This window comes from Ambystoma mexicanum, chromosome 3p (assembly GCF_040938575.1).
Source record: "Ambystoma mexicanum isolate Mex_15411 chromosome 3p, UKY_AmexF1_1, whole genome shotgun sequence".
Taxonomy (NCBI): domain Eukaryota; kingdom Metazoa; phylum Chordata; class Amphibia; order Caudata; family Ambystomatidae; genus Ambystoma; species Ambystoma mexicanum.
Window position 1 is genome coordinate 933833486 of NC_090925.1, and position 22032 is coordinate 933855517.

At 42.9% G+C, this 22032-nt stretch overlaps 1 protein-coding gene across 1 annotated transcript in view; it reads right to left on the reverse strand.

Moving 5' to 3' along the window:
* LOC138581135 (fer-1-like protein 4) overlaps positions 1–22032 on the reverse strand; it is a 1598034-nt gene that overhangs the window by 353546 nt on the left and 1222456 nt on the right. The window contains exon 35 of the mRNA XM_069652231.1: positions 21917–22027. Within this exon, the coding sequence (XP_069508332.1) occupies positions 21917–22027 (111 nt within the window). The remainder of the gene's footprint in view (positions 1–21916; positions 22028–22032) is intronic.

A 22032-nucleotide genomic window follows, 5' to 3' on the forward strand; every position in this document is an offset into this window, starting at 1 on the left:
GGCATCCCTTTTGAGATGTTGTCAAGCCCTTTCCACCATTCCAGTGCCCTTGAGAGAGCAGGAGTGATGCTTACCCTGTCTCCCCAGGAACCTTGTGTCTGCGACCACCTGGTAGCTAGGAACCGCTGCATCAGTTGCATTTGTAGTCTGCAATTGGGCATTAGTGTAATGCAGGACGACACGGTTCCTAGTAGAGCCATGTATCGGCGCACTTTGATTTGTTTGTTTGGGGTGAATAAGCATGCCAGCGTTATTAATCTGTGCACTCTGTCGGCCGAAGGTCTGATTAGGCCGTGTGCTGTGAAAAAATGTGTACCCAGGAACACCAAACTTTTCAATGGCACTACGAAGGATTTGGCGTAGTTGATCACAAATCCCAATTGTTGGAGTAGTTTCTCTGTCTGCGTCAGTGACGTCACATTTTCTTGATGTGATGGGCCTCTGACCAACCCGTCGTCTAGGTATGAGTGGATCTGTTTTCTGAGGAAAGCTGCCACTGGAGCTAGGCATTTGGTGAAAGTCCTGTGGGCTGATTTGAGGCTGAACGGAAGGACTCGGAATTGGTAATGACTTTCCCCAACTTTGAATCTGAGATACTGCTGGTGCCTCTGATGTGTTGGGATGTGAAAGTTGACATCTTTTAAGTCCTGTAGTTCAACCATCTTGAACTTTTGTTTCTTGATATTTTTGTTTAATTTTCTTAAGTCCAAAATCGTCGCCACTTTCCATCTGCCTTTTTTACTATGATGTATCATGAGTATACTCCTTTTCCCACTCAATCGAGGAGGGACTCTTTCTATTTTCCTTTTTTCTAACATTTGACGCACCTGTTGTGATGGTGTGGATGTGACACCATTATGGGAGGTAAGGGTTTCTGTTTGCTTTTGAATTCCAACAGATGGCCGTGTTGGATGGCATCTAGCACCCATCTGTCCTTTGTAATTGATTGCTACCTGTTGAAATGAAGAGACATATTTCCTCCAACTGGTGCGACTCTGGAGCAGTCATTGTTGGGCTTTGTTCTGCCTACCTCTCTGCAAGGTGGCTGAGACGCGTTTGAGTTGTGTTTGGTGGTAGCCCATGCTGCGTTGGGAAAACTGGGTTCCTTCTCTAGAAGGAACTACTACTCCCTGGGAGTTGTAGGTGAATCTGGTTATAGGTCAAATGTTCGAAAACAAAAGGCTCGAATGCCTTTTTTTCGACAGTAAAAGGGCCGAAAAAAAGGATCACATTTTTTTATTTATTTATGGGGTGGTTCCCCGCCCCCCAGTCCCACATTTTCCTTTTATAAAAAAGTTATTTATACATGCTAAACTAAAAAAATATATAAATAAATACATTTAAAAAAAAATGTGATCCTTTTTTGCGGTCCTTTTACTGTCGATCAAAAGGGCATTCGATCCTTTTGATTCGAACATTTGACCGGACACCGGTGAAATCTTGCATAACCCTTGGAGTCTCTTGTGGAAGACAACCTGGATTGACCTGAGGCTCCCTGAAAGAGACGAAAAGACCTTCTGCCTTGTAAGCCAGTCAATGATCGAGCAGTATCAGAGTCCACCTTCATTGCCTTAAGAGCCTCTGTCGCCAAAAATGTTTTCTCCCTCAAATGGCATGTCAATCACCTTATGTTGTACCTCCTGCCTAAAGTCAGTGCAGCTTAGCCACCCTTTCCTTCTCAGGATGACACCGTTGCCAATTTGCTTGAATCCTGTCTCTGCGAGGTCCTCTGTAATATTTATACTATGGTTCGAGGCCTCCTCGCCCTCACATACAATTGTCATGGCCTCCTTTCACTGCTGTTCGGGCAAATGCTCTAAGATGGGAGAAAACTGATACCACATTTTGCGGTCATAATGAGTCACTCTTGCCAGAGCGTTGGCCGCTTTAACTGTCGTTGCCCCGATGGTTAGTACTTTCTTACCGAAAGCATCGATTTTTCTACCTTCGTTCTCTGGGCGAGAACTTTTGTGCCCTTGTGTTGTGAACGTGCTTTGCGACTTGCTGCTGCTGTCACTACCGACTCCAGAGAAGGGTGAGAGGTTAGACATTTTGGGGGTGTGTCCGGTTCCTTTAATTTCTTGTCTACTCTACCTTTTACTGGAGGTTCAGTGAAAGGGTGTTTCAGGGTTCACAATCCCTCTTGCCAGACGTGATCTAGAATGGGTATTGCAAATACAGCTTTTCAGTGCCCACCCATATGCCTACCCATATGACCAAAAAGAAAACAGTCTTTCTTTTCCTCTGCTGGGGTCAGCCCAAATTCTTGGCACGCCTTTGAGACCACGGCGTGGAAAGCACCAATGTCATCTGGTGGAGAAGGTTGTGCTGGACTGCCTTGTGTTTCCTGGTCTGGGTCATCTGTATCCCAAGTATCATCTTGGTGAGGAGAGTTGGAAGAGGTGGAAGAGCTTGTGTCCCTTAGATCCATGTCCTGGTCGGTATCCACCAGTTCCACTTCCTTTTGTTCACGTATTAGCGGACTACCTTTTCGTAGAGGGGATTGAGACCTGTGCATCGAACATGAGTATTTGGCATGGTCTTGGGACGAGTGCCCCTGATCTCTTCTTTGTACTGCTTGTGCTTGCTGACCTGGCGTTACCTGGTCTCCCCTGTATTAAGGGATCCCCTGTGGCTGAGGCAGTGGAAGCCTAGCATTGAGTTGTCCCAATAGACTTTGTAAAGTCAAAAGTACTTGCAGGGATAGTAGAGACTGTGGATTCATAAGAGGGTTTGTTGGCGTCATCCCTTCTGTAAGGGTAAGTCAAGGGGTACACTTTGTAGCCTCACTGGTGTTCTTTCCCCTCTTGATTGGGGCTGAATGAAGATCCATCCTGTGCATGGGATTGGATCACTGTGCATTCTTTGGAATCCGAATCTGTGACTCCTGGGCACTCCTCCCTAGGAGGCTCAAAGTCAGACCTTATCTCATGTTGTAGGATTGCATCAGGTATGATCTCTGTGTATTTTATGGGTGGCACACCTAGAGGAAGTTGTCTGGACTCTACTGTTTCCTCCGTTGGAGCTCTGAGTATTCCTTTAGTGCAGGATAATATACTTTCCTCCTGCAGCTGTAGGATAGGTTGTTCGGGATGTTCCATGGCTTGAGCCACAGAAGAACTCATTGATAGGGATGTAGGTACTGTTGTTACACTCGCTGGAGATTTTCATTTTTCCATTGTCGACGAGTAGACCTTTGACAAGTGATGTCCCGAATTCATCGTTGGAGGATGTATCATCAATGACTCCTGTTCAGAAGAGGATCTATGCTGCTCTCTAGAAGTACGAGACTCCAACGACGAGTGGTGTTTCTTCTTCATCAACGAAGGTGGGGTCTTCGTGGACGATTTGGTCTAATGCTTGTCTTTTGTTGGTTAAGATGTTCTCAACGAATGGGAGGTTGACTTCATTGACGGGTGTGGTCCCTTAGCCGCATGCTTTGACAACGATTGCATAGTTTTGGTCATCGTTGCTTTTGTCGGCGGCTTCTTCGATGACTGTTTATTCACGGACTGCGAGCCTTTGTGACCAACTGGTTTCTTTTTAGAAGGAGACTGGGGTTGTGTGGCAGTCTTGTTGTGGCTCGTCGACGATTTTGTTTTCTGTTTTTTCGCAGGTCATTCTTCAGACCTGTATCTGTGGTTTGATGGTGAACACTTTTCAGAGGGCGTGGTAGCTCTCCCACTCCTTGACAAGCCTGCCTACGAAGCCAGGTATGCCCTTTCATTTAAACAGCAAATCAGTCGATGCTTCCTGTCCTTGAGGGTTTTCTGAGAGAAACCCGGACAGATCTCACATTCTTCTGAGGAGTGGTTAGGGTATAGGCATTATATACAGTCTACATGCCTGTCACCTACATAAACTTTTTTTATGATGCATGTCCCACAGGCCCTGAATAAGGATTTTTTGGAGCCAACGGTCCCCATGTTCGTAGCCGACACAGCCAAAGCGTCGTCAGTTGCTGCAGATCGACTGTGTTGTGGTGTAGAAATATATATTTTTTAGTATAATAATAATTTCTCAGTGACAGGAAGAACTCAAGGAATCCCACCAGCTAAGAAAAAGGTTGAAATCTGAGGGGAATCTGCTAGCGTGGAGCTACATACTCAGCGTCCTATTGGTAGGGACCAAAATCCCCCACAACAGCGTCGATGGGACACTCAAGATGTGAAACGTTTTTCCATAGGAAAAGTATTAAATTAAAGTAACTAGGCATTCCCAGCTTGAAGATGGGAAATATTCACAGCATGTGAATCTATGAAAGATCCAATGCTGGAGAATGCAATCAATACCAGTAGTTATTGACTGCACTTTGAACCTTCTGATTGGTTGAGAGGAGGCCAATAATGATCTCCATGTGCTTATCTAGCTTCTGCCATTGCATAACAAAAGGAACTGATGTCAGAGGGGTCAGGTAGCACTTTAAATGCACCAGAGATGTCACTCCCAATGCCAGGACAAAGTTCCCTAGAGCATTTTGAAACCACCTGGTCGCTGTAAGAACATTTTTATTACCCATTCTGTTCCAAGATAACATTTCAAAAGAAGATGAATCTGCGAGATAAAGACATCCATGAGAAATATATTCCCTCAGGTTCCATTGCAATAAATCGAGGAGAAGCATTTTCTAGCAAGACAGCAACCTATAACTTCATGATTTTGTTCTTAATTTAGAAGACTTTGTAACTAGAATAAGGGAACATCTATCAACCATCGGAAGTCAAGACATTAATTTACCTTTAGCCCAACATTGGCAAAAAAATCATCAACAAATAGACAAAAACCAACTGAAATTTACTGGCCTCAAGAAAGTGACTTTAGGACAGAGAGGTGGAGATTATGAAGTGAAACTCAGACAAGAAGAAGCAAAATTAATCTGCAAATTTCGCACGGTGGAAAGAGGTCTAAATTCGGACCACGAGATGGCCTATTTCTATAATACCACATGAATGTATATAAGTGCCTGTCAGTAATTAATAAATTTGATGTAATATAATTTATTAGAAACGATGATGTATGGTATTAGACTGATTAGCATTGAATTAGTTGTTCCAACTATCATAAACAGGTAATTAGTGATGTGAGTCACATGAGTATTAGTCTGACACAAAAAATAAAACCATTAAAACGTTACGAACATCTAACAAACTTCAGATCATAACGTTCACCGTAGACCAGCCTTAATACTGAGTACCCAAGAACAGGCAAACACAGAGATCAGTATAATAATCAAAAACATAATATGTATCCAACATCAAGAGGACGATGTAACCCTATTGCTGAAAGCCCATGTTCTTGCCCAAAATATGGCTGCGGTAATTGAAATAGAAGAAGGACCATAAGGGACGAGAAATTATGGAAAACGTCCTTTATTAAACCGACTCCAATTATTATGTTTAGTATTCAAATATAACACAAGATTTAATTTAGGTTCAACCATTACAGATCAACAAGATCTACTTAATATTGAGTTTGTTTTTATTTCAAGCACTGAAAATGGCCACCAAAGTAACAAGAGAAGTAGGACTAAGTAACTAGGCAACCGAATGTAGATAACAACAACAGAGGCACGGCGCAAAGCAAACGAGGACATTCTGGTACGAGACACGCTGACTGAGGTAAGCGTGCAAGAGGGGCTCCCCAGGGGGCGGTATCAGCATTCATGGTTACACGTGGGTCATCGAGAAGATGAAAGAACCGAATGCTAGTCATTAGGAATAGCCAACCATTTCCGAACCAGTATATGTTAATCTTTACATTTTTAAAAGTAAAAATGTACGCGCATCAGAATGAGACTTAGTTTTGCAACAGCAGCTAATTTATCAAATGCTAGGTTTTTCACTTCTCTTAAAATGAGAATGTAGCCGGGATTTGGAATGGACAGACACAAGTCAACATGAGTTAGCAGATTGGTTAAAAATGATGATTTTTTTAAAAAGCAAGCAATACCAGTCAACATAACCCATCAGTTAATACTAAATAGTATTTGATTAACAAGTGAGCCGCACAAACACATGCGGTTCTCACCGTTTTGACATTTCTATTTCAGGGATTTAACCCATGACTTGAAAACCAAATTTCAAATCCAGACCAGTAGCACTGGGGTTGAACCCCAACCTGTGATCTTGAAAAATTTAAGAAGTAGGAGATATGAACTAGCACCATTAGGTAAGAAGAAAAATGAAACAATCACCATACTTACCAGTCTATCAGGAATACTTGCACAAATTAGTGTTTAATGAGCGATGTGAATGTAATTATTAACTATACGATTTTTCTTTCTTCTTTTTTCCTTTTCTTCTTTTTTAAATTTTCTTCTTGTACTTTTTCAACCATCCCTAACACTCCTACCCTTTGCCCCTCCCTCAATGGCCAATTGAATGAATGCAATTATGGAATGAATATGTGAATTTCATATGTTATTATTTACACAACCAAAAATATAATTGGGTTTTTCTTTGACAATGGAATTTATAAATTGGGAAAGTAACATGATTAGCCCTGATTTGAAAAAGACGATGAAATCGTCGAAACACATGTTATCACAAAGGGCACTGTAAAAAGTACAAAACATGTTGAATTAAAAGTCAAATTCTTACAAAAACACGGAGAAGAAGGGTCATTTGTCTTCTTCTTCTCGGAACATATGGGCGCATGAGAGAAATTCAAAGTAACTAAAAAGTTTTTGTGTTTGAAGATAAAACGGAGTAGAGGAGCCAGACAAACTCCGTTGTTACAATCTCATGCGACCGTGAAAGGTTAATCATCAGCTACAAAAAAGGGCGCTGAGGTCCACCTGCAAGGGAAACCCAACCAAAAAAGGTTCCTCAGTAAGTTACTACTTTCCAAAAGGGTACCCAGCACCTCGCAGACCAACAAACATCCCAAGGATAAAAAGCCACCATGGCTGAATATTTAGAAAACAGAGAAGAAGATGCTATAAACCTGTTTGCACCAAAGGGCAGTAACGCACACGCATTTGCATCCAACCTGCCGAAACAGAGAGAAGATCTACGATATAAGTTTGTAAAACTGGAAAGATTATCCAAAAAGGAAGTAGACAAATATTGGGAAATCAAATCTTTAAAAAATTATGTTTCTAAGAAACAGATTCCAAGAGGATTGAGGATACTAATTTTCCCAGACTTCACAAAGGATGAAGATAAAGACTTAGCAGAATCTTGGGAACGTAACTTAAACCAAAGTTCAAATACAATGCTGGAACTCTTAATAGAACATGCCTCTAGGGAACACAAAAGAATAATAGACCAAATAGAAGAAATCAAGAAGGAAATTAAGGAAGCAAAAGCTTTAGAAGTGACAAAAGAGAAAAACTACCAAAAAAATGTTTCAAATCTTAAAGGAGTATCAGGACGAGATTAAACTCAGGAAAATGAGGAAATTCTTTAGAGACAATAGAGACTATGAGGACGATAAGGTGTACACATTTCAGGACAAATACAGACAACTCACCAAACCACCCTCGCAAGAGAGCACACCAAACACTTCCCTGAGCAGCTCGGATGCAGACTCTGAAGGGGATCAAGAAAATACAACTCAGGCAACGCAAGGACAGGGTTTTTTAAACCAAATCAGGAGGTATAAAAAAGGCAATAGACTCACCTACAAAAATCAAAAACAAGTGCCTTTTTTATTGCCACAACAAACAACCCAACAACAACCACCTACAGGTGGAGGGGGAAACGTGGCAGTGGTAGACACAGGAAACCCAGATGCGTTAGAAGATTTCAGGAGACTGACGAGAGCAAAGGCAAGAGAAGCAGCGAAAAAGAGCAAGTGAATGACCTAGTTTTGAACATATCTAATTACCAACTTAAACCAGAGGAAATATCATTATTAAATAAAGGGTTTACTTTTGCACCAACCACAAACTTTGACAACGTAAAAGTTCACATAGATTTATTCAAATTCGTAAGAAAGTTGAAATGAAAAAAATTCTTTGACGCACAAGTTACAGCGTACCATACCAAGGAACTGACAGCAAAAGAAAGTGCGATAACCATTGAAGATTTGACCAACATAAATGCATTAAGATCTCTACAAGAAACAGAAGAAAGACCAATTCATGAGACATTGCATGAGCTTCAAATAAAACAAACAAGCCTTTCTGCCAAGGAAATGAAACCGAAATCTAAATTCACGCCACAGCTAATGCCAGATAATTTAGTGGACACCTTTTACAAAGTAGTTACCAAAGACCTAAATGATTACAAAGACGCAAGATCAAAAAACAGTTCGGAACCCAAATATCAATATGACAACTTAACAAGTATGGAAAGAAAGGCTCTTTTTAAACTGAAAAAAGACCATAATTTGGTCATTAAAGGAGCGGACAAAGGAGGCAAAATAGTAGTAATGGACCGAGAAGACTACGTACAAATGGCAATGAATCATATAAACACACCTTTTTGTTACACCAAATTGAAATCAAATCCAAAATTGGAAATACTATCAGAACTAAAAGAAGCCATTACAACTTGGCATAGACAAGGACTCATTACGGATGACGTAAAATACTTCTTGGAAATGAAACAACCTACCTTACCAACAGTATATTTCTTACCCAAAATACACAAGGAATATGAAAGGATTACAGAAGGAAGATCAATTTTGAGTGGAATAGGTTGGGCCACCATGAATATGGTGCACTACATTGATAACATCTTAAGACCTTTGGCAACTAAAACCAAATCTTACCTAAGGGACACAACCTCAGTAATAAACAAACTAGCCACAATTAAATGGCAGGAAGACTATTTATTGGCCACTTGAGATGTATCGATTAGGCATGAGACCGCCATAGAAACAATGGACTACACTTTTTGGAAGGAAACAGCATCCAACTATCAATCAGTTAGCATGCTTAAGGAAATGCTATTATTGACATTACAAAACAATGTATTCATATTTAATGGTCAATTCTATAAACAGACTAGAGGGGTAGCTATGGGGATTAAATATGCCCCAGCCCTTGCAAACGTAACAATGGCAATGTATGAGGACAAATACATCGACACAGATGAAGCTTATGAATCAAATGTGGTGCTATGGACGTGGTATATAGATGACGTTCTGCTTATTTCGAAAGGGGAGGAAAGAGGACTAGAAGTTTTCAGTCAAAGAGGAAATCAGAACACAATGGGGATTGAGTTTACTGGAACTGCAAGCACGAATGAGATAGACTTTTTAGATTTAAACATATATGTTGTGTAAGATCATCTCAAAACTAAAACGTTTAGGAAAACCACTGAAGCAAACTCAACGTTATTTTCCACAAGTTGTCATTATAACTCTGTGATTAGAAATATACTAAAGGGTGAATTTATTAGGGCTCACGGAAATTGTACTGAACAAAGAACCTTTGAGGATGAATGTAAACTACTGACCAGCAGATTCAAAACAAGAGGTTATGGAAAGAAGACAATAGCAAAAGCACAAGAGAAAGCATCAAAATTAAATAGGGAGAGGACTCTCATGACAACCGAACCTAAACCAGTGGAAAAAGAAGAAATCAGTTTCATCACCAATTATTGTGCTGACAATAGAGTGTTGAGAAAAATTCTGAGGAAGAACTGGCATTTGTTACAACTTGATCCGAATGTGAAGAAATATATAGGAGACAACCCAACATTGATCTACAGATGTGCTAAAACCATTAAAAACCATCTGAGTCCATCTTTCCTTCCGGAGGTGAAAAAAGAAAACCCAATAACATGGCTTCCACCTCCACCAACTGGTTTTCGGAAATGTGGCACATGTTCGATGTGCAAACATGCATCAAACAATACAGTGATCTTTAAAGACAAATATGGCATAACCCAGAAAAATGTTGATCCCATTAATTGTAAGACTAAGTTTGTGGTCTATGCAATCATTTGCCACTGTGAGGAAATCTATATAGGGAGTACAATAAGGGAACTCAGGACAAGAATAAGGGAACATATATCAAACATCGGAAGTCAAGACATTAATTTACCTTTAGCCCAACATTGGCAAAAAAATCATCAACAAATAGACAAAAAACAACTGAAATTTATTGGCCTCAAGAAAGTGACCTTAGGACCGAGAGGTGGAGATTATGAAGTGAAACTCAAACAAGAAGAAGCGAAATTAATCTGCAAATTTCGCGCGGTGGAAAGAGGTCTAAATTCGGACCACAGATGGCCTCATTTCTATAATACTACATGAATGTATAAGTGCCTGTAAGTAATTAATACATTTGATGTAATGTAATTTATTAGAAACGATGATGTATGGTATTAGACTGATTAGCATTGAATTAGTTGTTCCAACTATCATAAACAGGTAATTAGTGATGTGAGTCACATGAGTATTAGTCTGACACAAACAAAAACCCATTAAAACGTTACGAACATCTAACAAACTTCTCATCATAACGTTCACCATAGACTAGCCTTAATACTGAGTATCCAAGAACAGGCAAACACAGAGATCAGTATAATAATCACAAACATAATATGTGTCCAACATCAAGAGGACGATGCAACCCTATTGCTGAAAGCCCATGTACTTGCCCAAAATATGGCCGCTGTAATTGAAATAGGAGGACCATAAGGGACAAGAAATTATGGAAAACGTCCTTTATTAAACCAACTCCAATTATTATGTTTAGTATTCAAATATAACGCAAGATTTAATTTAGGTTCAACCGTTACAGGGATTGATATTGAAATAAAATGTATTACAAAACGTAACTCTCCGCAAATCACGTCATTAAATTTAATTAAATATTGTAACATAACTCCAAGACATGTTGATACATAATGGACACTTTGGATTAATTTAAACAACATTAGATAACAAGATCTATTTAATATTCAGTTTGTTTTTATTTCAAGCACTGAACATGGCCACCAAAGTATCAAGAGAAGTAGGACTAAGTAAGTAGGCAACCGAATGTAGATAACAACAATAGAGGCACGGCGCAAAGCATACGAGGACATTCTGGTACGAGACACGCTGACTAAGGTAAGCGTGCAAGAGGGGTTGCCCAGGGTGCGGTATCGGCATTCATGGTTACACGTGGGTTTTCGAGAAGATGAAAGAACCGAATGTTAGTCATTAGGAATAGCCAACAATTTACGAACGAGTATATGTTAATCTTTACATTTTTAAAAGTAAAAATGTACGCGCATCAGAATGAGACTTAGTTTTGCAACAGCAGTTAATTTATCAAATGCTAGGTTTTTCACTTCTCTTAAAATGAGAATGTAGCCGGGATTTGGAACGGACAGACACAAGACAACATGAGTTAGCAGATGGGTTAAAAATGATGATTTTTTTAAAAAGCAAGCAATGCCAGTCAACATAACCCATCAGTTAATACTAAATAGTATTTGATTAACAAGTGAGCCGCACAAACACATGCGGTTCTCACCGTTTTGACGTTTCTATTTCAGGGATTTAACCCATGACTTGAAAACCAAATTTCAAATCCAGACCAGTAGCACTGGGGTTGAACCCCAACCTGTGATCTTGAAAAATTTAAGAAGTAGGAGATATGAACTAGCACCATTAGGTAAGAAGAAAAATGAAACAATCACCATACTTCCCAGTCTATCAGGAATACTTGCACAAATTAGTGTTTAATGAGCGATGTGAATGTAATTATTAACTATATGATTTTTCTTTCTACTTTTTTCCTTTTCTTATTTTTTAAAATTTCTACTTGTACTTTTTCAACCATCCCTAACACTCCTACCCTTTGCCCCTCCATCAATGGCCAATCAAATGAATGCAAATATGGAATGAATATGTGAATTTCATGTTATTATTTACAACCAAAAATATAATTGGGTTTTTCTTTGACAATGGAATTTATAATTTGGGAATGTAACATGATTAGCCCTGATTTGAAAAAAGACGATGAAATCGTCGAAAGACGTGTTATCACAAAGGGCACTGTAAAAAGTACAAAACATGTTGAATTAAAAGTCAAATTCTTACATAAACACGGAGAAGAAGGGTAATTTGTCTTTTTCTTCTCGGAACATATGGGCGCATGAGAGAAATTCAAAGTAACTAAAAAGTTTTTGTGTTTGAAGATAAAACGGAGTAGAGGAGCCAGACAAACTCTGTTGTTACAATCTCATGCGACGGGTGAAAGGTTAATCATCAGCTACAAAGAAGGGCGCTGAGGTCCACCTGCAAGGGAAACCCAACCAAAAAAGGTTCCTCAGTAAGTTACTTCTTAATTTAGAAGACTTTGTAACTTTGCAGGAAAATCAAAGATACAAGTACAGCTTCTCCAACCCCATACATCCACTCACATAAAAACCTACCCCCTCACAGCCCAGTGACCACCCAACAACTAGATATTTTGGGGTCCACCACCTTGAATCAGGTCACCAATCCTTACCCACTCGCAATACTCATACACGCAAGCAACATTGCTTGTCAATATATACCTAGTACCAGAGCACATGCACCCCTATTATTGACTGCCTCCGTCCATACATGTACCGACATATTAGGTATTCCCATTTTGTTGTAAGGTGGTGATATCAACAATGTGGTGTACAATAGACATTGGGGTATAAATGCATCTGGATCGCGGATTACCCTAATTGTCAGCATGGGCATAAACAGGGTAGGGTCTAAGCGGGCAAGGCCCACACAAAATGTGTTAATGCCCACGCAGCACCGTTGTGTGGTGAATTTACAGATGCCAATGTCACTGTGGTGGTAAAAGTATATAAAGAAAAAAGAAGAGGACATAGAACAGAACCTTGAGGTACTCCATAGAAAAGTGGATAAGATAAGGAACAGTGGCCAGCCCAAGAAAGTAAGTGTGGTTAGAGAAATAGGAATTAAACCATCGGAGAACATAGCCAGAAAATCCAAGAGTTAAAAGAGAAGAAAGTAGAATAGAGTGGTCAACAGTGTCGAAATCAGCAGAAAGATCAAGAAAGACAAAAATGGAGGATTGCTATGTGCCTAGTGAATAGTAAATAAATAGCAACATGAAGTAAAGCAAATTCAGTGGAATGAGCAGGACGGAAACCAGGTTGCTGAGGCGGTAACAGAGAATGAAGATGAAGAGTAGTTTAGATAGAAAAGGAATCAAAGAAATAGGACGGAAATTGGATGTCAGAGCAGCATAAAGGGAAGGTATTGTACAATTTTACCTAACCCCAAAAGTTCGACTCCCAAAAGTTCGACCCCCAATTTCCCGCATATATATATATATGCGGGGGGTGGGTAAAGTATATAAAAATGTATAGGGGTAAAGTGGGGGGGCTGTGGGGTGTCTCCCCCCACATATAGAGTTACGGCAAATTTACAAAAAAAAAAGAAAAAAAAAATCGAACTTTTGGGAGTCGAACCTTTGGGTTCGGTAAAATCACTTAGAACCTACAGGGAAGGTTTCTTAATAATAGGAATGGTGCAGCATGTTTAAATGAATAAGGACGAGAAGCTGATACAAGTGAGCAATTAATCAAAGAAGTAAGATAGGGAATCAGAGAAGGATGAACAGAATAAATAAGAGCGGATGGAATAGGATGCAGTATCAGACTGTGAAAGCAGTGAAAATGAGGAAAGTAAAGGAGTGGTATCAGGAAAAGAAGAAAACATAGGAGAGGGGGGGAGAAGAAGTCACTTTAGAAGTGAAGAAATCATTGAAATCAGTAGCCAAGAAAGAAGATGAAAGTGTTCCATGTGTTAATATCCCCGTAAAAATTGCCATATTTCTGCGGTGATATTAAGGCATGGAACCTGCGGGAGACACCCCTGCAACCCCTGTGTTTTTTTAAAAGGAGCAGAGGACACCTCCGCTCCAGAAAACCCTAATATTATCCCCACTAAAAATATCGCCTATGGCCGTTCCCGACGAGCATAAATATATATATATATATATATACATATATATATATATATATACATATATATATATGGGATACATTACTCACCGTAATCGTATTTCTGATGCTTGTATCTGCTTAGATTCACATGCTGTGCATAGGCCGACATCTAGTGGAAGCTGCGGAGTATTACAGTTTGTTTTTCGAAGTCGAAAAATGGGCGTCGACACAGGGCGTGCCAGTAATACTATCCCTAGTGTGACGTCCCCTGTACCCATGATCCCTCACGCGTCTAGGATCCCCAGATTGTGTTTTTCCTGACATGAGGTAGCATGAGGAGTAGCGTGAGTACAGATAGTCCAAGCAGATAGACAGAAAGGTAAGACTACAAGCAACCATGCGCCTTCTCTCGGAGGGGAGGAAGGGTGGGTCGCATGTGAATCTAAGCAGATACAAGCATCAGAAATACGATTACGGTGAGTAATGTATCCCTTCTGAGGCTTGTGGAATCTGCTTAGATCACATGCTGTGCATAGATTAGCGAGCAGTACCAGAAGAAGGAGGTGGGATGTGAGAAGGGTCATGAGCAAACAGGTGTCTTAGAACCGCTTGTCCCACTTGTGTATCTGCCTTGGAATGAGTGTCAATGCAGTAATGCTGAGTAAAAGTGTGAATAGAGCTCCAAGTAGCTGCTTTGCAAATGGTGTCAAGGGGAACATTTGCAATGAAAGCCAGAGTGGCTCCAATGCCTCTGGTAGAGTGGGCCCTTGGCGTAAAAGGCAGAGTCTTTTTAGAAAGAGAGTAACACAGCTGTATACAGTTGATAATCCACTTTGAGATAGCGCCCTTAGAGACGCGATCCCCCTCTCTGCCTGTAGCTACGGAGACAAACAGTTGATCTGTTTTCCTTAGCGGTCTGGTTTTATTTACATAGTATAAGACCGCCCTACGCACATCTAGGGTGTGTAGTTTCACCTCAGCTGAGCTTTGTGGGTTTTGGAAGAAAGCCGGAAGCTCGATGGACTGGTTTACATGGAATTTGGATATGAATTTTGGTGAGAATCTGGGGTGTGTGCGTAAAACCAGTTTGTCCTTGTGGATAGTAAAGAAAGGATCTTGCACTGACAGAGCCTGAATTTCACTGACCCTTCTTATGGAGGTAATGGCTACTAAGAAGGCCGTCTTATAAGTCAGGTGTTTGAGACTACTTTTATGCATGGGTTCGAAGGGGGGCCCCATGAGCTTAGATAGCACCACATTGAGATCCCATCCTGGCGGTGGGTTTGAAATAGGAGGGTGGAGTCTCTTTACTCCTTCCATGAAGGCTTTAACCACTGGTACTTTCCACCACGAAACCTTGTTATGGGATGTGGTGTAGGCTGAGAGGGCTGCCAGGTGTACTTTCAGAGAGTTAAAAACCAACCCTGCATCTAGCAGGTGGAGCATGTACGTTACAACGTTGGAAGGAGTGCAATCAACCGGGTTGATTTGTTTACTCTGGCACCAGATAACGAATCTTTTCCACTTGTCAAAGTAACAGTGCCTTGTATTTGGTTTCCTGGACTCTTTTAGAATGTCCATACACCTCTGTGGTAATTTGAGATGTCCAAACTCTATGACTTCAGGAGCCATGCTGCTAGGTTCATAGAGTTGGGTTTCTGATGCACTGTTTGACCTTGTTGCTGGGACAGAAGGTTGTACCAGGCTGGGAGTCTGATGGGCTCGCATACCGCCATCCTGCGTAGGTGTGGAAACCATGGTTGTCTCGCCCACATGGGAGCAACTAGGATGAGCGTCATCGATTCCTTGTTCATCTTGTACACCACCTTCCTGATGAGAGGAGTTGGTGGGAAAGCGTACGCAAACATCCCTGACCAGTTCATCCACAGGGCATTCCCCTGGGAGTCCGGTTGTGGGAACCTGGATGCAAATCCTGGGCATTGTTTGTTTTCGCTTGTGGCGAATAGGTCTATAGTGGGGAAACCCCACTGAGAGAAGAGATCTTTTACTACGTCTTTGTGAAGGACCCATTCGTGTTCTTCTGGGAGGGAGTCTCTGCTTAGAGCATCCGCTAGGGAATTGAGCTCCCCTGGAACATGTTGCGATGACAGGAAGATGTTCCGTCTGAGTGCCCATATCCATATTCTCTGGGCAAGCTTGGACAGATTTGGAGAACGAGTCCCTCCTTGCTTGTTCAGATAGAACATGGCTGTCGTGCTGTCCGTCCTGATCTGCACCGACAAGTTTAGTAGATGGGGCTCGAACGCCTGCAGCGCTCGGAATATTGCCAGAAGCTCTAGCAGATTGATGTGGTTCTTGGCTACTGAGTGAGACCATAGACCCTGAGCTGTGTGGTGGAGATGGTGAGCTCCCCACCCTGTCAGGCATGCATCTGTAGTCACCACTGCCTGTACTTCGGGATCGTAAAAGGGTTTCCCCTTTGCGAGATTCTCTCTTGACCACCAGTGTAGGTTCTGTACGAGTGTTGACGAAACGACCACTAGATCGTCCCACTGACCACTTGCCTGAGACCACTGTTTCGCCAACCACTCCTGCATGGGACGCATGCGCAGACGCGCGTGGGGGACCAGGTAAATGCATGACGCCATCATGCCCAGTAACCGCATAGCTTTGCGTACTGTTATCTGTTGACCTGATTGATAATGCGGAATTTGCAGAAGTATGTTCCGAATTCTTTCTTCCGAAGGGAAGGTCAATCTTTTCTGAGTATCTAGGATAGCTCCTAGAAACTGTTTTGAGGTGCTTGGCACCAGACTTGACTTTTTCTCGTTGATGGAGAAGCCTAATTCGTGGAGGAGGTCGATGGTCCTCTGAATGTTTGACCTGCAGATTCCTGGGGTTTCCCCCGTTATGAGCCAGTCGTCCAGATAAGGGTACACTGGAATTGCCTCCCTGCGTAGGTGTGCAGCTGCCACCGCCAGTACCTTGGTGAATACCCTTGGTGCTGAAGCTATCCCGAAGGGCAGTACCTTGAATTGGTAGTGGCGACTGTCCACCTTGAAGCGCAAGTATTTTCTGTGCGCCGGGAGCATGGAAATATGAAAATAGGCATCTTTCATATCCAAGGTTGCCATGTAATCCCCCTTTTTTAGGAGTGGGATTACCTCTTGTAGTGTGGTCATACGGAATTTTTGGGGCTTGACATACTTGTTGGCAGGCCGTAAGTCCAAAACTGGGCGCATTGTTAAATCTTTCTTTGGCACAAGGAAGTAAGTTGAATAGATACCCTTGTTTACCTGGTGTCCCGGGACGAGTTCTATCGCGTCCTTTTCTAGCAGAGTGGCGATCTCCTCGAGGAGGATCTTCTGATGTTGTAAAGAGTGGACTTTTTGTCTTGGAGGATGGTTTAGGGGACGTTGCAGTAGTTCTATGCAGTACCCATTGGATACTGTTGACAGCACCCATCTGTCGGATGTTATCCCTTCCCATGCCTGGGTGAAACTTGATATTCGTCCCCCTACTGGGGTTGTATGGGAAGGGACCCTGAACTGAGCGTCACTGCTTTGGTGGAGGCGTGCCTCCTCCTCTACTGGGGCTGCCTCTGCCTCTACCACGTCCTCTTTTACTACCCCTACCATATGCCTGGGTAGACTGTTGTGAGCTGGTGTTCCACTGTGTACCCTGGGTGTGGGAGTAGCTATTCCCTCTATTGGAATTTTCCCCGCGGGGGCGACGAAAGTTGCCATTCCCTCTTAGGTTAGGTGGTTTGGTAGTTAACTGGCCAAGGGATTTGAGGGTGTCGAATTCTTCCTTAGCGTTTTTTAGAGCGTCCTCGACTGCCTTCCCAAACAGGAGATCACTTTCCACTGGTTTGTCTAAGAGCGCAGCTTGTGTTTCTGCTTTGAATCCCGACTGCCTCAACCAAGCATGCCTTTTGATGACAGTCCCCTCTGCTATAAGTCTACCCGCATTGTCAGCGGCGTCCAGAGTTGCTTTTACAGTGCAGCCTGACACGTTCCTTCCTTCCGCACAAATGCGAGCTAGCTGGCTTTTAAGGGGTTCGGGAGCAGAGTCTATTAGTGCTGCCACTTCTTCCCACTGGTGACAGTTGTAGCTAGCCAATAGTGTGGTGGAATTCGCGATTCTGGCTTGGTAGGCTGCCGTGGAAGCTACTTTCCTGCCAAACCCATAAAGTTTTTTACTTTCTTTGTCGGGGGGAGCCTCAGAGGAAGATAATGGTGTACCAGCTCTTTTGCGGGTGTTGGTTACTACTAGAGAGTCTGGCTTAAGTTGACCTCTAATACATAGGGGGTCCGACTGGGCTGCTTTAAACAGCTTCTCCACTCTTGGATTTACAGGTCTTGTCAGATTTGGGTTGACAAGGGATGGTGCTATTCTGCGTTGGACAGATTTTAGGATAGGAATGGTCTGGGCTACTGGCTTCCTTTCCCCTATTAGTTCTTCCGCAAAGTCCCTTTCTTCCTGGACACCTTGTGTGTCTATGTGGAAGTGGTTAGCTGCCCGAAAGAGCAGCTCATTCAGGAGGGGCTGGTTATCTATTGGGGAATCAGACACTGGGGCTTCCCTTTCGACTGGTGAGTCCATTCTGAAAATATCTGGGCTATTTTCTGGCTCATCCTCGTCTTCGTCTTCGCCATAATAATCTGATCCTGCAGGATCTTCTGGCGTGTCAATTTCCTGACCTTCTATAAGGGAAGAGTTTCCTTGGTCTGTAGGGAAGAGGTAAGAATAGGGTTGGAACTCGATGGGGTCTAAAGGCCTAACTGGTGTCTCGACCCGGGGTCTTTTATTTGAGGGGATAGGGTCCCTTGACCCTGAGGGAGAATCTTCCTGAGGGTTTAAAGCTAGGAGTTGTTCAGGGTGTCTTTCGAAAAAATCCGCCAAGGAAGACATCCTTGACATTACTCTGTCAATGTCCTCGCATGACCAGAGTTTGGAGCTTGGGGTGACCTTGCTGGGACTTTCTATGGATAGGCCCTGAGAAGACTTGGTCAGTTCTTTTGTAGTGGAGGACTGCAAGGGTTGTTTCCTTTGCTGTTTACCCCCTTCCCCGTGGGTGGAAGTGTGTTTCCCCTTTCCCTTATCTTTCGACGCCTGGCGTCGAGGATCGGAGGTGGAATCCCTGTCTTTCGAACTAGCCTTCGAAACTGGGCCCTCCTTACTCCCAAATGATGTACCCTTTTCCTGGGGTGCGGGCTGGGGGTGGAAGTCGTGTTCGTCTCCGGACGATTGATCTTCCGTGATATTAATGGTCGAGGCACTATGTGCAAGTGTGGAGGCTTGCCTGACGTCGTGCGGCGACCTCGACCGGGACCGCCCAGAGGACGTCCTTTCGGACCGCTCCTTCTGTGCCTCTTTCCGAGGTTTCGACGACGTCGAATCTCGGGTGGATATTTTGTGTTTAGCGTGTGTATGTGTAACGCTTTTGTCGCCGGGGGACTTCCCCATAGTCGCCGGGACGGACGACCTTCCGAGGCCGGGGACGTGCGTTCGGCTGTCTTTCGACGCCTTGGTGCCCTCGCCGTCCGAAAGTTCGGCGTCGCTGCCGTCGCTGAAGGTACCCTCCGCCTCCATAGCTGCTAGCTTGGCGTGGTGGGCCCAACGCTTGGTGGAGCGGTCCTTAAGAGTTTTGGCCTTAAACCTACTACAGGCCCTGCAACCCGTCTCGGGGTGGTCTCTGGGTAGGCAAAGGTTGCACGTAGCGTGCTTATCTACCCAAGGGTATTTCTTATTACACTTGGGGCAAAACTGAAAGGGCGTACCCTCCATACGCGCCTGTGGGCAGCGGGCAAGTGTGTGTAGGTAATAAGGTGTCGAGTGTGGAAGTGTACCACCCCCACTCTCCCTACTTGTAGGGCCGAGGCCAGCGGCCCAGGCCCGAGCCGAGGCGGAAGCCTCAAGGCCCAATCCGTCGGGTATTCGACGTTGATCTCCTCCCCGGTTCGGCGTCGAGATGTTGATCGACGAAAGGTTGGCCAAATGGGGCAAATTAGTATTAGTTTAGAGTGAAAATATGGCAAAGCCAGGGAACTCCGAAGAAGTGCTTCCGACCAGAATGGCGGAAAAAAACAATCTGGGGATCCTAGACGCGTGAGGGATCATGGGTACAGGGGACGTCACACTAGGGATAGTATTACTGGCACGCCCTGTGTCGACGCCCATTTTTCGACTTCGAAAAACAAACTGTAATACTCCGCAGCTTCCACTAGATGTCGGCCTATGCACAGCATGTGATCTAAGCAGATTCCACAAGCCTCAGAAATATATATATATATACGGTGATATTTTTGGTGGGGATAATATTACCTGATACCGATGAAAGAGAAGGGTCAGGGAGATGAGGTGAGAGGATAGAAGTTAGTAATTGGAAACGTCATCGAGGTTGATGAAAAAGAGAAAGAATAAGAGAAAGAATAAGGGAGGAAAAGTACTGCTTTTTAGCAGCTAGAAGAGATGAATCGTACATGTTACACAATCCTGGCTACACCTCTGATTGTCAGGTTATTTGGAGTTCCACACACTTCCAGAATGTTTGAAAAGTGAGATGGGGGTCATTACGACCCTGGAGGTGGGGGTTAACGGGGCCGGCCCCGTTAACCCTCTACCACCTCATTACGAGGTCTCTGCGTGGGTCCCGGGACCAGGATGCAACGTCATTAACGGGCCCTTTGTTTGCATCCTCCCCCTTCCCATTGAGCCTATGGGGGCTCGAATAGGAATGGGGATGTACCGGGTCAGGGTTCCCGGGAAGGGGAATTACTGTGCCCTCCAAGGTCGGAATGGCCTGGTACTTCCCCATTTTGGGAACCCGGACCCGGTACCCGCTATGGGGGTAGCCATGCCGCTAATAGCAGCATGGCTACCTCCATACCTGTAATGAGGCCCTATGTGTGAGCTTTGTGATGATAGTTTCAGGCCAGTTAAAGTATCTGTTAACAATGATTTTAAAAGCTTAGAAGCATTATTGCCAGAACGTGGGCGAAAGAAAGTGCCAGTTTGCATAATAATTATAGCTTTAATGCAGAAACGTTTGGCAAACAGAAATCAAAATGACCTCTTGACTCTGACCTGCCAGCACAAATATGCTTAAAAGGTGAACATCTATGGCAAATATGTTGTGTTGTACTTCCCATATACATACTGCGAAGAAGAAAACATTTAAATAAAATCCATTTAAAAAAACCTAGTCATTTGACAGAATCTGTCCTAGTAATATCGCCCTTTCTGGGTCTATTACGTGCCAACAATCCACTTCGCTTATTTTCCAATTATTAACCTCACTGGCATTTTATTAAAGCAATCTCAGAATCATAAAATACTACATCACATACATGTAACATTTGACTGGCCCTTTTCCAGCTTTGTGGGTGTTTTAGAGATAGAAGTCTACCATAAACGTCCTATACTCCACTTTTAAACAAGTTGCACTTCTTTTGCCAATCTCTAAAGGATGATAAGCAAACCCGAGTACGCCAGGCGTAAATAATTCTGCATGTCTTTCTAGGAGGCCTCAAAACCGCCGACTTCAAATCTACTTATTCATTCACTTCAGAAGAATGAAAGGCTGCATCGATCTTAAGCAGATTTCATCTTTTGTACTCCAGGCTAAACACAAATCATTAGAAAAAGTGCATTAATCTAGCATTTAGCATGCTGGGTTATCTGGATAATGTTCACAGCTTCAACACACTATGCTTTCTCATGCTACCAAACCATATTCAACCTCACCCTGGGCCTTCTTTCCCCTACGCTTCTCTCCCTAAATGCGCAATGTTTAGTTTTATTTTAATGTTGTTTTCCCTACAAATTATACAGAACTAGTGTACATATTCCCTATATTTTCCTGGAGATGTGTGTACATATTCCCTGTATTTTCCTGGAGATGTGTGGCTTTTAAAGGAGATAAGAGCTATAAGACACATTTGCATGTGTCTGAGAACCAAACTGAACCTGACTTGGTTTGCAGGAACCAATGATGGAGTCTTGAAAGAGCTTGCTCAGGCCTGGAGTACATGGCAGCATAAAGTAAACATGGTCGCAGTCAAAGATGTGATTTTGTAACCAACCTTACTTTAACAAGCAATACTCACCTTTACCACATAGAGTCGTACAAGAACCTTGACAGGCCTATTTCTGGGGACTCCTTGCATGATCTTGAAATCGCTGCCTGCTTCATCCTCAGGATAGATATAAAATGAACCCTGGA